The 12,088-nt window shown below is 39.1% G+C and overlaps 1 protein-coding gene across 1 annotated transcript in view; it reads right to left on the reverse strand.

The window, feature by feature from the left end:
• The window catches only part of ttn.2 (titin, tandem duplicate 2), a 165,143-nt gene that overhangs the window by 66,595 nt on the left and 86,460 nt on the right, over window positions 1-12,088 (reverse strand). The window contains exons 144-166 of the mRNA XM_079427427.1: window positions 11,779-11,975; window positions 10,979-11,290; window positions 10,601-10,879; window positions 9,330-9,629; window positions 8,942-9,244; window positions 8,279-8,818; window positions 7,854-8,156; window positions 7,460-7,759; window positions 7,036-7,332; window positions 6,621-6,905; window positions 6,236-6,529; window positions 5,841-6,140; window positions 5,443-5,751; window positions 4,734-4,933; window positions 4,133-4,562; window positions 3,731-4,039; window positions 3,453-3,634; window positions 3,231-3,360; window positions 1,942-2,241; window positions 1,526-1,843; window positions 1,138-1,434; window positions 738-1,037; window positions 50-364 (exon numbers count right to left, since the gene is read on the reverse strand). Coding sequence (XP_079283553.1) covers window positions 50-364; window positions 738-1,037; window positions 1,138-1,434; window positions 1,526-1,843; window positions 1,942-2,241; window positions 3,231-3,360; window positions 3,453-3,634; window positions 3,731-4,039; window positions 4,133-4,562; window positions 4,734-4,933; window positions 5,443-5,751; window positions 5,841-6,140; window positions 6,236-6,529; window positions 6,621-6,905; window positions 7,036-7,332; window positions 7,460-7,759; window positions 7,854-8,156; window positions 8,279-8,818; window positions 8,942-9,244; window positions 9,330-9,629; window positions 10,601-10,879; window positions 10,979-11,290; window positions 11,779-11,975 — 6,800 coding nt within the window. The remainder of the gene's footprint in view (window positions 1-49; window positions 365-737; window positions 1,038-1,137; window positions 1,435-1,525; window positions 1,844-1,941; window positions 2,242-3,230; window positions 3,361-3,452; window positions 3,635-3,730; window positions 4,040-4,132; window positions 4,563-4,733; window positions 4,934-5,442; window positions 5,752-5,840; window positions 6,141-6,235; window positions 6,530-6,620; window positions 6,906-7,035; window positions 7,333-7,459; window positions 7,760-7,853; window positions 8,157-8,278; window positions 8,819-8,941; window positions 9,245-9,329; window positions 9,630-10,600; window positions 10,880-10,978; window positions 11,291-11,778; window positions 11,976-12,088) is intronic.

The following is a 12,088-nucleotide window of genomic DNA, read 5'->3' on the forward strand; positions in this document are numbered from 1 at the left end:
GAAAAGTTAGGGGGAAAATATATAACAAAACAAGCAAAGCATAACATACCTATGGGATCTCTACATGCAACAGGATCAGAAGGCAAACTTGGTGGGCCGCTTCCAGCTGCATTAATTGCAAGAACGCGGAACTGGTAGACAGCACCCTCCAAGAGGCCTGTCACAATATGGGAAACTCCTAGAGTCCTGATTCTGATAGGTTCACGATTCACTCTTGTCCAGCGCTTGCCTGTAGTTTCCTTACGCTCTAGCCAGTAGCCAGTTACTGGAGAACCACCATCATATTCTGGCTCATCCCAGTTAACCGTCATAGATTCAACTGAAACATCTGTGACTGTTGGCTTCTCACATTGGCCAGGCACAGCTGTTAGGGGAAGAGTAGAGCAAAATAAGTTTTATTTTGAATAGCAACAACACATTACTTTTAGCAGAAACCCCTATTTGAATAGAACATTTAACATGTTTAACACAATTTTAGCACATCAACTGAATTTGTCATCATTCTTGTTCCATTCTGCTTTCTAAAGACTGGTAATCAGAATCTCTCTGGTCCTTAATGACAAATGCATCTTTATGATGTTATTCTTAACATTTTGTCTCACACAATATAATAAAAAAATGCATGTGCATAGTAGTAGGGTGGCCCCTCACAAGGGGATCATCATATTTAGTAAGTCATGGGCTTCAAAAAGTTTGAAAATCCCTTGATTTAGAGATTCTCTGTGAATGAAACTTACTGAAAAGGTTTCGTGCTTTCTCAGGTTCACTGTACAAAGGTGGTCCAACTCCATATTTATTCTGAGCCATAACACGGAACTCATACTCATGACCCTCTGTTAGCCTTTGTACAGTGTATTGGCATTCCTTCGGATCATTAGAGACATGGACCCATGTTTTTCTGTTTTCTTCACGCTTTTCAATGACATAGTTTGTAATCTTGGAACCACCATCATCTAATGGTGGATTCCAGGAGAGGCCAATCCTTTCAGCGAAAATCTCCCCAATCTTAATTGGTCCAACAGGTACACCAGGACGTCCTAAGGACACAAAAACAGGATATTATTTATTTTTTACCTTTCGAATGGATGAATCACTCAAAATTAGTTGAAAATTAAATCATGAAATTCAAGGAATTACCCAAAATGCTAAGCTTGATGCTCTTGGTGGCTGTTCCCAAACTGTTGGTGGCTGTGAGAGTATATATGGCGCTGTCATCTCTCTTTGACTGCTGAATTAACAGGGTGCATTTTTCATTAGAAACAAGTTTATTGACATGTTTGTCATACTGTACAGGTGATTTGTCATCAGGCTTGTCCTGTGGAGACTTGTGCCAGACAAGAGATGGAAATGGACAGCCTTGAATCCTTGCAACAATGTTGACATCATATCCTTCTGCACCTTCTAAAGCTTCTCTGAGATCAATACTTGGAGCACCTAAAAAAGATTTAGAAAAAAAGTAACTAATATTTAAAACTACATATTTTAAGAAACGTAATACAAAAAAATGACAAGATCTTGTACTTACATGTCTGGTCCTTAATGACAACTGGTCCGGCAGTAACAGAGGGTCTGCTCGCGCCAGCTTCATTCACAGCTTTAACACGGAACTCATACTCGCCGCCTTCCTTAAGGTCTTCAACAATAAAGGTAGTCTCTTCAACATCTCTTTTGTTACACTGTTTCCAAGTCTCTTTCTGTGGACCACTGGTATCCCAGCTCAGCCTCTCAATAATATAATGCTTTACTGGTGCTCCACCATCATTCTTGGGAGGCTCCCATGACAGGGTCACAGTGTTCTTGGTAACAAGGTTAATTTTCACCTTGGTAGGAGGATCAGGAGGATCTTTACATTAAAAAGAAAATAGAAAATATTGTTAATAAAAAAGAAACTACTTAAAGGCATGTGTGATGCTTTTCAAAATACAAGGGTAACCAACTTACAGATAGGATCCCTTGCCCTAACAGGTTCTGTGGTCTCGGTAAATGGTCCAAAACCAAGGCGATTCTCAGCACGAACACGGAACAAGTAGTCCTGTCCCTCGAGGAGGTTTGGCACAACAAAGGCCATGCTGGCACAAGCAGCATTTGCAATTGTCCAAGCCTTTCCATTTACAGCTTTCTTTTCAATAAAATAACTCTTGATTCTTTCACCACCATCATTATCTGGCAGTTTCCAAATAAGTCTCATTGTGGTTCTGGTGACATCGGTAACTTTGAGCTCTTTGGGTGCTCCAGGAACATCTGGAAAAATATTATCAGTTTACCTCATAGAACAACGTTAAGTAAGGAATAATTGATGACGGGACGTTGAATTATTAGAAAAATAATGCACACCCGAGGTGGTAATGCGGCCAGGACGTGAAGCGGAGTGCATTATTTTTCTAATAATTCAATGGACCGAAATCAATTATTCCATTTATACTATGGTCGCCACACCTCAAGACAGCAATCAGATTATATATTTCAAGGCATTCTGGTTTTTCTACTTATATCGCTATTGTGAGTAGGATTATTTCTTCCGTATCTCATCCAACGCTCCTTTGCTAATTCCAAAACATAATTTTAAACCTAGTAATGGAGGCTTGAGCCGTTGATAGCAGATTAATGCAGTTAATACAGTTACTAAGTTATGAGAGAGAGCAAGAGAGAGAGAGAGAGATTTCCTCTGTGAGTCTGAGCACCTCTCAGTAGTGTTCGGCAGCAATGTCTCTAGTTATAGTGAAACTTTATGTACATTTTCTTCACGAACAGCACCGTTGTTGTTACCTCACTTGCGAGAAGTCGTTAAGATGTTAACTACGTTACTGATAAAATCATCAGAGTAGCGCTAATAACGTGTGTGCAAACTGTGTCTGTGTCTGTGCGGAAGAGAGAGCAAGAGAGATAGAGACTATACATAATAAAATTTATTTTTGTGACAAAAATATGGACATGATCTTTTGTTTTTTTCCTGTTGTTTACTATATTTATTTGTTTGGCCAGTGTCGTTGTGGGTTTTGGTTCTTTTGCTGTAAGGACCTTTGAAATAACTCAAATCATTTGGCAAAGTGATATGGTCATGCAATGCGGTCAAGACCTGCCTGGAACTACGTTCGCCATGCGTTTCCCTGAAAATAATTGCACACCTTAGAACGTTCATCAGCCAATCAGATTCAAGCATTCAACGGCCCCGTAGTATAATTTGGATTAAGTGTTCACTTTATATACATATGAATAGGTAGGAAACTCACCAAGCACATTTACTCTGACGTTGACATGCTTCTGTCCTGATTTGTTCTTTGCTGTAATTGTGTACCTGCCAGAATGGCTTCTCAAACTCACAGGAATTGTAACAACTGAGGTAGTGTCAGTAGATTCAACCTAATCCCAAAAATAATTAGTAAATAACAGTTTTACAAAGATTCAGAAGAAAATAATAATTATTTATGTTTAAAATTAGAGAAAGATGTTACCTGTGAATCCACTGGTAAGACATGGAGACGATCCTTCTTTTCTGTCTTTGCTTTGCCATCAAACTCCCATGTAACTTTAGGAACAGGACGTCCTGTGATGGTAGCTGGAATCTTAAATGGAGTTCCAGCACGGATACACAGCAAATCATGAGCACTGATATCCATGAAGATCTTTGGTGCAGCTGTGGAATTAAGAGAATGCAAAAGTAATCATGCGACTCTAGCGGATGCTAATTTGTACTTCAGTAAAAAAACAACAACAAAAAAAAACACTTTACTCTGAATGTCCTCTATGCGAACTTCAGTGGTTCTGGGGCTTGGCTCAGACTCGCCGATTTCATTGACAGCAATAATTCTGAATCTGTATTTCTTAAGTTCTGGGAGGTTTGGAATGGTGAACACAGTAGAAGGATGCAGATTTTCAGCATCGTTGATCCTGGCCCACTCAGAAGTGCCTTCATCCTGGATCTCAATAATGTAACCTTTGATGGGGCGGCCACCATCTTTAGCTGGTGGGGTCCATGCAAGGGTGACACTATGCTTGGTTTTGTCAGCAATCTCAGGAGCTGCTGGCATGCTAGGTGGAGCTGTACACACACAAAAACAAACATGAAATATGTTATAAATAGCATGCATAAAAATCTATTCAAAATAGAAATGCACTTAATTTATGATCTTACTCAAAGGATCGTCAGCAACGGCAGACTCAGAGATGGCACTAGGTGGCCCAATACCAGCAGAATTACAAGCCATTGCACGGAATTCATACTCTGTACCCTCAATGAGACGGGTAACCTGGTATTCCCAGCCTTTCGTGCCGCGTTTTGACACCAGGATCTTATTCACACGAGACCAATAGGAAGTGCCCTTTTCACGCTTCTCAAGCCAGTAGCCAGTAATCATAGAACCGCCACAGTCCCTAGGTGGTTCCCATGTCAGTAACATATGGGTCTTAGAACGCTCAGCAATAGTGACCTTTTCAGGTGGGCCAGGCAGAGCAGAAGGATCTGTAATCTGAACCTCCTCTGTTTCACAGGCCTCACTTATTCCATACTTATTCTGAGCTTTAACTCTGAATTTATAGTTGCCACCAGTTTCCAGGTTCCATGCCTGCAAAAAAATATTAAATCTTTATATTGTCCTTAAACAACATGATAGCATATTTTTTTTCCTATTTGACTTGAATCAGTTTTCCCTATTTGTCTAGTATAAACAATATTCTTTTTGATACATTTTGAATGACTACCTATACAACTGCTTTAAAATAATTGTTTTGCTTACCCCATAATGCTTCTCGATAATGGAGTTAGTAACCTGCACCCACTCAGCCTTTTCAGGATCTTCACCATTAAGGTCTTTCATCTCAACAATGTAGTTGGTAAGTTCACTGCCACCAAGATCCAATGGGGCATCCCAAGTAAGTTTGCAAGACTCAGCTTTGATATTTGAAACAGCAATGTTTCTTGGTGGTGTTGGGCGATCTATGAAAAAAAGAGATCATTAGGTATATGCGAAATATACAAACACTATGGACACTTAAGCCAGGACTTACTGCATGTCACTGAATCACATAACAAAATATCACATCAAGTGGAATGTGTTTTATTAAAAATGCAATACAATGTATAATAGTTCACAAAAATATGTTTGGTTTGTTATGCTGAACATAAGAGATATAAAGTTAAAATAAGACAAAAGTATTGGGTAATTTGTGGTTGTCAAACATTAATGGAGAATTTCCATAGTTAATGTGATGAACTACACCTGCGACTACTAGGACAAGTGTGGGAACTTGAAGAGAACGGACTCCATTCATCCACTAAAATCACCTCAACATGAGCAGCAAAATGGACTAGGAAAAGTTAGCTGAGAAATGCTCTAGCACAATTTTGTTTGCAGATGCTACTTGGTTTAATATTATGTCATCTGAACAGGTTTAACTGAAGTGTTCAAAAAATGCCCAATATTTGTACAGTACAGGATAACTTACCCAGCACTTCCACTGTGATGGAATGACTGAGAGATCCCAAACGATTTGAGGCAGTAACTGTGTATGTGCCTTTATCTAATCTAGTAACACAAGGGATGGAGAGTTTTGTATGTGATGTCACCCTGTCAATCTCTTTGGTTTCTATCAGGAGATTATCAGTTGGCTTGGCAATAACAACATCATCCTTCAGCCACTCAATTGTTGGCATTGGCAGGCCTGTGACTTCAGCGGGCATCTCAATAGGTTCGTTTTTCCTAACTTGGATCAAATCACCCTTGAAGTGCTTCAACATATGCAGACTTGGAGCCACTATATTCATCAAAAGACAGATGGATTTTTTGTCATCAAAAGACAAGTAAAATGTTTGTGCTGTGATGTTAAACTAGAATAGGACAAACCTTCATCATCCTGAATGACAACAGTCATGGTAATTGAAGGCTCACTTTCACCAAATGCATTGACAGCCTTTGCACGGAACTCATACATATGCAACTCATCAAGGTCTTCAACTGTCAAAATTTGAGCAGTGACCAACTCTGGGTTGACACGCTGGAAGGCTGGTTGATCTTGTCGCTTCTTTTCAATGATGTAGCCAAGGATGGGACTGCCACCATCATTACGGGGTGGCCTCCATTCAATAGTAACAGAGGATTTGGTCCTCTCTGTATAGTGGAACTTTTCAGGAGAAGTTGGTGGACCTGACATTTAATAAACATATGATAATAAATACATAGAAAAAGTCGTAATCTTGAGTGCCACTGTAGGACTAAAGCATTGTTTGTGTAAAGTTTACCTTGAGGATCCACAGCACGGATAGGTCCAAGATCGACTGGAGGTCCACATCCATACTTGTTCTTAGCCACAACACGGAAAATGTATTCCTGTCCCTCAATAATACCTACAATCTCACATTTGGATGAAGCAGTCTCAATAGGTTGTCTCCATGTGTGCATCTTTGGCTCCCTCCTTTCAATGATAAACCCTGTCAGATCACTACCACCATCATCTTCAGGATCTGACCAATTCAACATCATTAGCTTTCTGGTAACCACAACAGGTTTCAGATCAAGAACTGGTCCAGGAACATCTGAAAAGAGATGTTAAATGTGGGAAAATGTATGTTATGCATGTTGTAATGAAAACATTTTAAATCCAAAAGACAATTTAAAAATTCTTACCCATAACTTCAACCCTGGTCCATGCAGACTTAATACCACTTGGATTTGCTGCTTGGATTTGGTATTTGCCGTGATCACTTCTTTTTGTGGTTTTGATGACAAGAGTGCTGTCCTGTCCAGCTTCTTCCACCTCCATACGATCTTTTTCTAATGCACCATCATCCTTTGTCCACTTCAAAGATGGAAAAGGTCTACCTGTCACATGCGCTGGAATTTTCAGCATCTCTCCAGCTCTAACGACAACACCATTTTTCACTGAGATATCAAGCTCAATGACTGGAACCTCTGTTTTTCAAAGAAACAAAGCCATATATTTAGCTTAACATTATAATTATTATATTATTTTTTAATAACACTTTAATCGATTAACAAATAAAAAATATCATAATAACCAGCATCAGTAATATGTATATACCTGCAGGGTTTCTCACAATTACTGCATCTGTAAATCCAGGTTGTCCTTCACCAGCACAATTTACTGCCACAACACGGACCATATACTTAGCTCCTTCTCTAACACCATACACTGTAAATGTGTGGTTCTTGTGTGGTCTCTCTGTGGCTCGTGACCAGTCCTTGGTACCAGCAACAACTTTGTCAACATGATAACCAAAGATGTCTGCGCCACCATTGTCTGCAGGAGGATCCCACTCAACATCAATCGAATAGTCAGAGGTGTCTACAATTCTTGGAATTGGTGGCCCTGGGGGCCCTGAAAAAAAAAAAAAAAAAAACATTATATAATAAATATTACATTTTAAATTGATATTAATTTGATGTCACATTTATTTCTTACATGTTGGTGGTTTATATAGTCAATTCTAATACTACAAACTTACTGATTGGTGCCTGTGCTGTTTTTGGTTCTGACGGAGGACTGAACTTTCCTGGTCCTGCTACATTTTCCGCACAGACTCTGAAAATATATGTCAGACCCTCCAAAAGGCCCTCTACATTTATTTCCAAATCAGAAACCATGGTGCGATTGACTCTCGCCCAGTGTGTGCTGTTAATTTCTCGTTTCTCTACCCAGTATCCCTCAATGGGGCTGCCATGGTCATTGGGTTCTGTCCAGGTAACAAGCATACTGCTGGCCGTGGAATCCTTAATTTCAGGTTTCTCTGGCGCATCTGGAGGATCTGAATTGACAAGGCAAAATTGAACTGTTAAATTAACTGTGAAACACAATAATGCAAGTAATGTTCTCCAACAAACAAAGAAAAATCAGAATACCAAATGGATTCTTTGCAATGATGGGTTTGGAGATGCATGGGGTTCCAGGACCATACTTATTCTCTGCAGTGACACGGAAGAGGTACTCCTTGCCCTCAATAAGTTTTGGTGCTAGAAATTTACAGCCTCTAAGGATTGATGTTACAGTGATCCATCCAAGATCCGCCTTGGAGTTATCTTTTCGTTCCAATATGTAGTTAAGGATTTCACTACCACCATCATCCAGAGGAGGATCCCACTTACAGAGGATTGAGTTCTTCCTCACATCTTCAAATTTGAAATTGACTGGAGGTCCAGGAGTATCTGATAAAGAAAATTGTAAAAATTAACATTCCATTATTTTTTATTATTATTATTCAAGGTGGGAAAGGTTTTACATGTTTCCTGTAAAGTTTTGATGTCACATTGAAGCGTTTTATACTTACCAAGGACATTAACTTCACAGGAGGCAGAGGCAAAACCGTGATCATTTTCAACTTTTATGGTGAAAACACCATGATCACCTCTGATGGTATCTTTTACAATAATGAAGGATTCACCCTTCCTCTTGGATTCAATGGTAAGACGTTCATTTAAGGTTGGGTGGTATGCTTCTTCGGGCTCCTCAGGTTCCTCCACCTCCTTTTCTTTTTCTTTCTCCTTTTCTTTTTCTTTCTCCTTTTCCTCCTTCTTTTCCTTGACCTCTTCCTTCTTTGCCTCTTTGTCTTCCTCCTTTTCTGCATCTGCCTCTTTCTTTTCTGCATCAGCCTCCTTCTTTTCCTCCTTTTCTTTCTCCTTCTTCTTCTTCTTAATGGGCCTTTCTGGTCTCTTCTTCAGTGGCTCTGGCCAAATGGTTGAATTGTCCCTCATCCATGTAATTTGGGGGTAAGGGAATCCAGAGATATTGGCATCCAATCGGATCTCCTCGCCTCGTTTCACATTCAAGCCTGATTGTAGACTACCGCTAAGGAATACCTTTGGACGATCTGGAAGTGGAGTAACAAAACATAAAATGCTTACATATACAGTACCAATAGCTTGCTTCAGAGGGACTTCACATCTGATAAAAATGTATGAGTTGACAAAATAACAAAAGACTATGTTCATACCAACTGCATCTGTGGCTTTGATCAAAGGTGTGCTGCGTGAAGGATCACTGATACCAGCTGCATTTTCAGCACATACACGGAACTGATATTGTTTTCCTTGTGTCAACCCCTTTACAGTATAGGACAGCACTGGCACAAGGAAGTTATTGCATCTCTGAAAATTCTCTTCTCCTTTCATCATCTTCTCAAGAATGTAACCCATAATTTTGCTTCCACCATCATACATGGGAGGCTTCCAAGTAAGGGTCACACTCTCGGAAGTTGGGTTGTGTGTTTCCACATCGACTGGTGGGTCAGGACGTTCTGTATTTGAAGGATAAAGGTTGTTAAAAATATTATGCAAAATGAAAGTTACATCCAAATGCTTCCAATAAATGTCATTACTTACGCTTCTGATCTTCAGCAATTACAGGGTTGCGAAGCTCAATAAATTCACCACCACCAATCTTGTTGACAGCTCCGACACGGAAGTAATACTCTCCATTTTGAATGAGATCCTTAACCGGCCAGCTAACTTTGTTTTCTCCAGACATAACATTGACATAGGTTCTCCTGCCTGCTTCTCTGCGCTGTAGCACATAATGGAGAATAGGGCTACCACCATCATAGTCTGGAGGGTCCCAGGACACCTTGCAGGTGCTTTTGGTAATCTCACTAGCAACAATTTCTTTGCAAGGCCCAGGAAGACCTAACATATGTAAAAAAAAAACACAGTAAAACCAAAGCAAAGGCATCAGTTTAAAATGTAAATGTGCATTTTCATTATTATGTTTGCATCAGTTGTTAAAAGCTGAAATACTCCAATAAAGCAGTTGATAACCGAACTATAACATACTAGGGTTGGTCCGAATACCATTTTTTGAGCTTCGAAGCTTCGATAGTAATCAACACCGAATATTCGGAGGGAGAGGCTGAACATATTCTTCTCTCTAAAAGCAGGAATCTCTGTGTGTCTGTCTGTTTGCATTTTTATTGTGTCGAGAACCATTCATCCAATGACTTCACGCGTGGCGGGTGTGTTGCTGCGGACCCAAGGGAGTGCAGTGTTGCATTTTGGTGCAATATGGACACGCAACACGTTCATAATTAATAAACTTAAATAAACTACAGAACAGTGATAAAAAACACACACAGGTCTGTTAAGAGCAATACTTTTAATAAGGTAGCCCAGTGCTTAATTTGTAAATTGAGAGGTCCCGGAATAAAGCGGGGTAACGGATCCGCCATGTGATTAGAGGATGCAGAGGACCAATATTTAGTGATTGAAAGCATGCAGTTGCTTTTATAGGGTTCGTACGGTCATGAAAAACCTGGAAAAGCTATGAAGTTTTAAAACAGCAATTTCTAGGCCTGGAAAAGTTTTGTAAAAGTCATGGAATTTTATTTCACAAATCTCTGTATAATAGAGTTATATTTAATCAGGTCCTGAATTTGTGTGTTGGCTATATTGCATAGTTTTACTCATTCCCGCAGCTTTCGAGTTTATAATGAGGGAAATTCCTGCAAACATTTATTGAATATAGCATGTAGGTTAGATGAGTAAATAAATCCAGGTGTTCGAGAAAAAAAAAAAAAGGATATTCGAATCTCAAAATTGAAAATCGAATGCCAACCCACCGAACGAATAATCGAATATTCTGGTCCAGCCCTATAACATACCTATAACTTTAACATTGATTGTTCCACTAGCTGAACCATTGCTGTTCTCCAAGGTAACTTTGTACTGGCCAGCATCAGCGTGTAAGCAGCTTGGAATTTCCAGATGGCAGGATGTGTATTCAGTTCTGAAGGAAGTTCTGTCATCAGCCTTCAGTTCATTTCCATCTTTGTGCCACGTAATCTTAGGTGATGGCACAGCCCTAAATGGAATTGGGAGGTGCATCTTTTCACCTTCTACAACAACAAGATCCTTGGTCTGGAAGTCAAGGGTTGGACTGCCTGCAATGATGCGAGTCATAGGGCAATGAGTTAACCTTAAATTAAAATGGCAACAAATTATCATTTAAAATTGTACAAAAACAACAAAAAATAGCTTACAGTCAGAATCTTTGGCATATACATTCTCAGAAATGTCAGAGGGCTCACTGGCACCAACAGAATTGACAGCACGGACTCTGAAGGTATACTGCTTCTCAGGAACAATGCCCTCTTCCTCCCCAGCCCTGTATTTTAGCTCTTTAACTGGACGAGAGTTGACTCTCATCCATTTCTCTGTTCCAGCCTCACAGAGCTCAATATGGTAGCCAATAATGGGACTTCCTCCATTCTTTTCTGGTGCCTTCCAAGCAATACAAATATGATCTCTAGCTGCCTCGGTGACATGCAGTTCCTGAGGTGGTGATGGTGGGCCTGTCAAGGTAAGGAATGGATCCATCATGTTTTATTATCATCTTAAATCCCTAAATCAGATATTTAACACTTATGTTATTATTTTTTTCTTGATGATGGAGGTTCTACAAGCACCATTATTATTTATTAAGTGTAATTATTAGTTATTTAATAAATTATTTACTATTTATTTTAATATGTTCCTTGGACCTAATCAAAATCAAATGGGCAAAAATTATTGAAGTATATATTCACTTGTGCAGTAATATTCCATTTCATGTTTGAGTATATTTGAAGCATGTTTTTGAGTTTTTAAAATGCTTTCAATGCTGTTCTCATAAGATTAAGAAAAGTAATAAAGTATAATCCTAATGAAATCTTCAATGTTATATTATGTTTGTTCAAAATATTAAAATGATATTGAGTGTCCTAGACCTCCAACAAAATATGAAAGTTTAAAATAGTAGATAAAATCTATAAAATATCTAAGTCAAGTTTTGTTAGCATACCTGTTGGGTCCTCAATGACCACAATATCCGTGGGTTCACTTGGGTGACCAACTCCAGCCTCGTTCTCAGCAGAGACTTGGAACTGCACTTCAGTGCCCTCAATAACATCAGTCACTCTGTAATGGCAATCACAACCTGAAGTCTTTCCTGATTTCACCCAACGGGTTCCAAGTTTCTCCTTCTTCTCAATGACATATCTAGGAAAGGGATATTATACAATTAATGATACATTGGATAAACTTACAGCTAAAATAAAATACAAATATAAAAATTAGATGCAAAACTTAAATTAACAATACATAAATAAAAA

Source organism: Barbus barbus (assembly GCF_936440315.1).
Source record: "Barbus barbus genome assembly, chromosome: 10".
Lineage (NCBI taxonomy): Eukaryota > Metazoa > Chordata > Actinopteri > Cypriniformes > Cyprinidae > Barbus > Barbus barbus.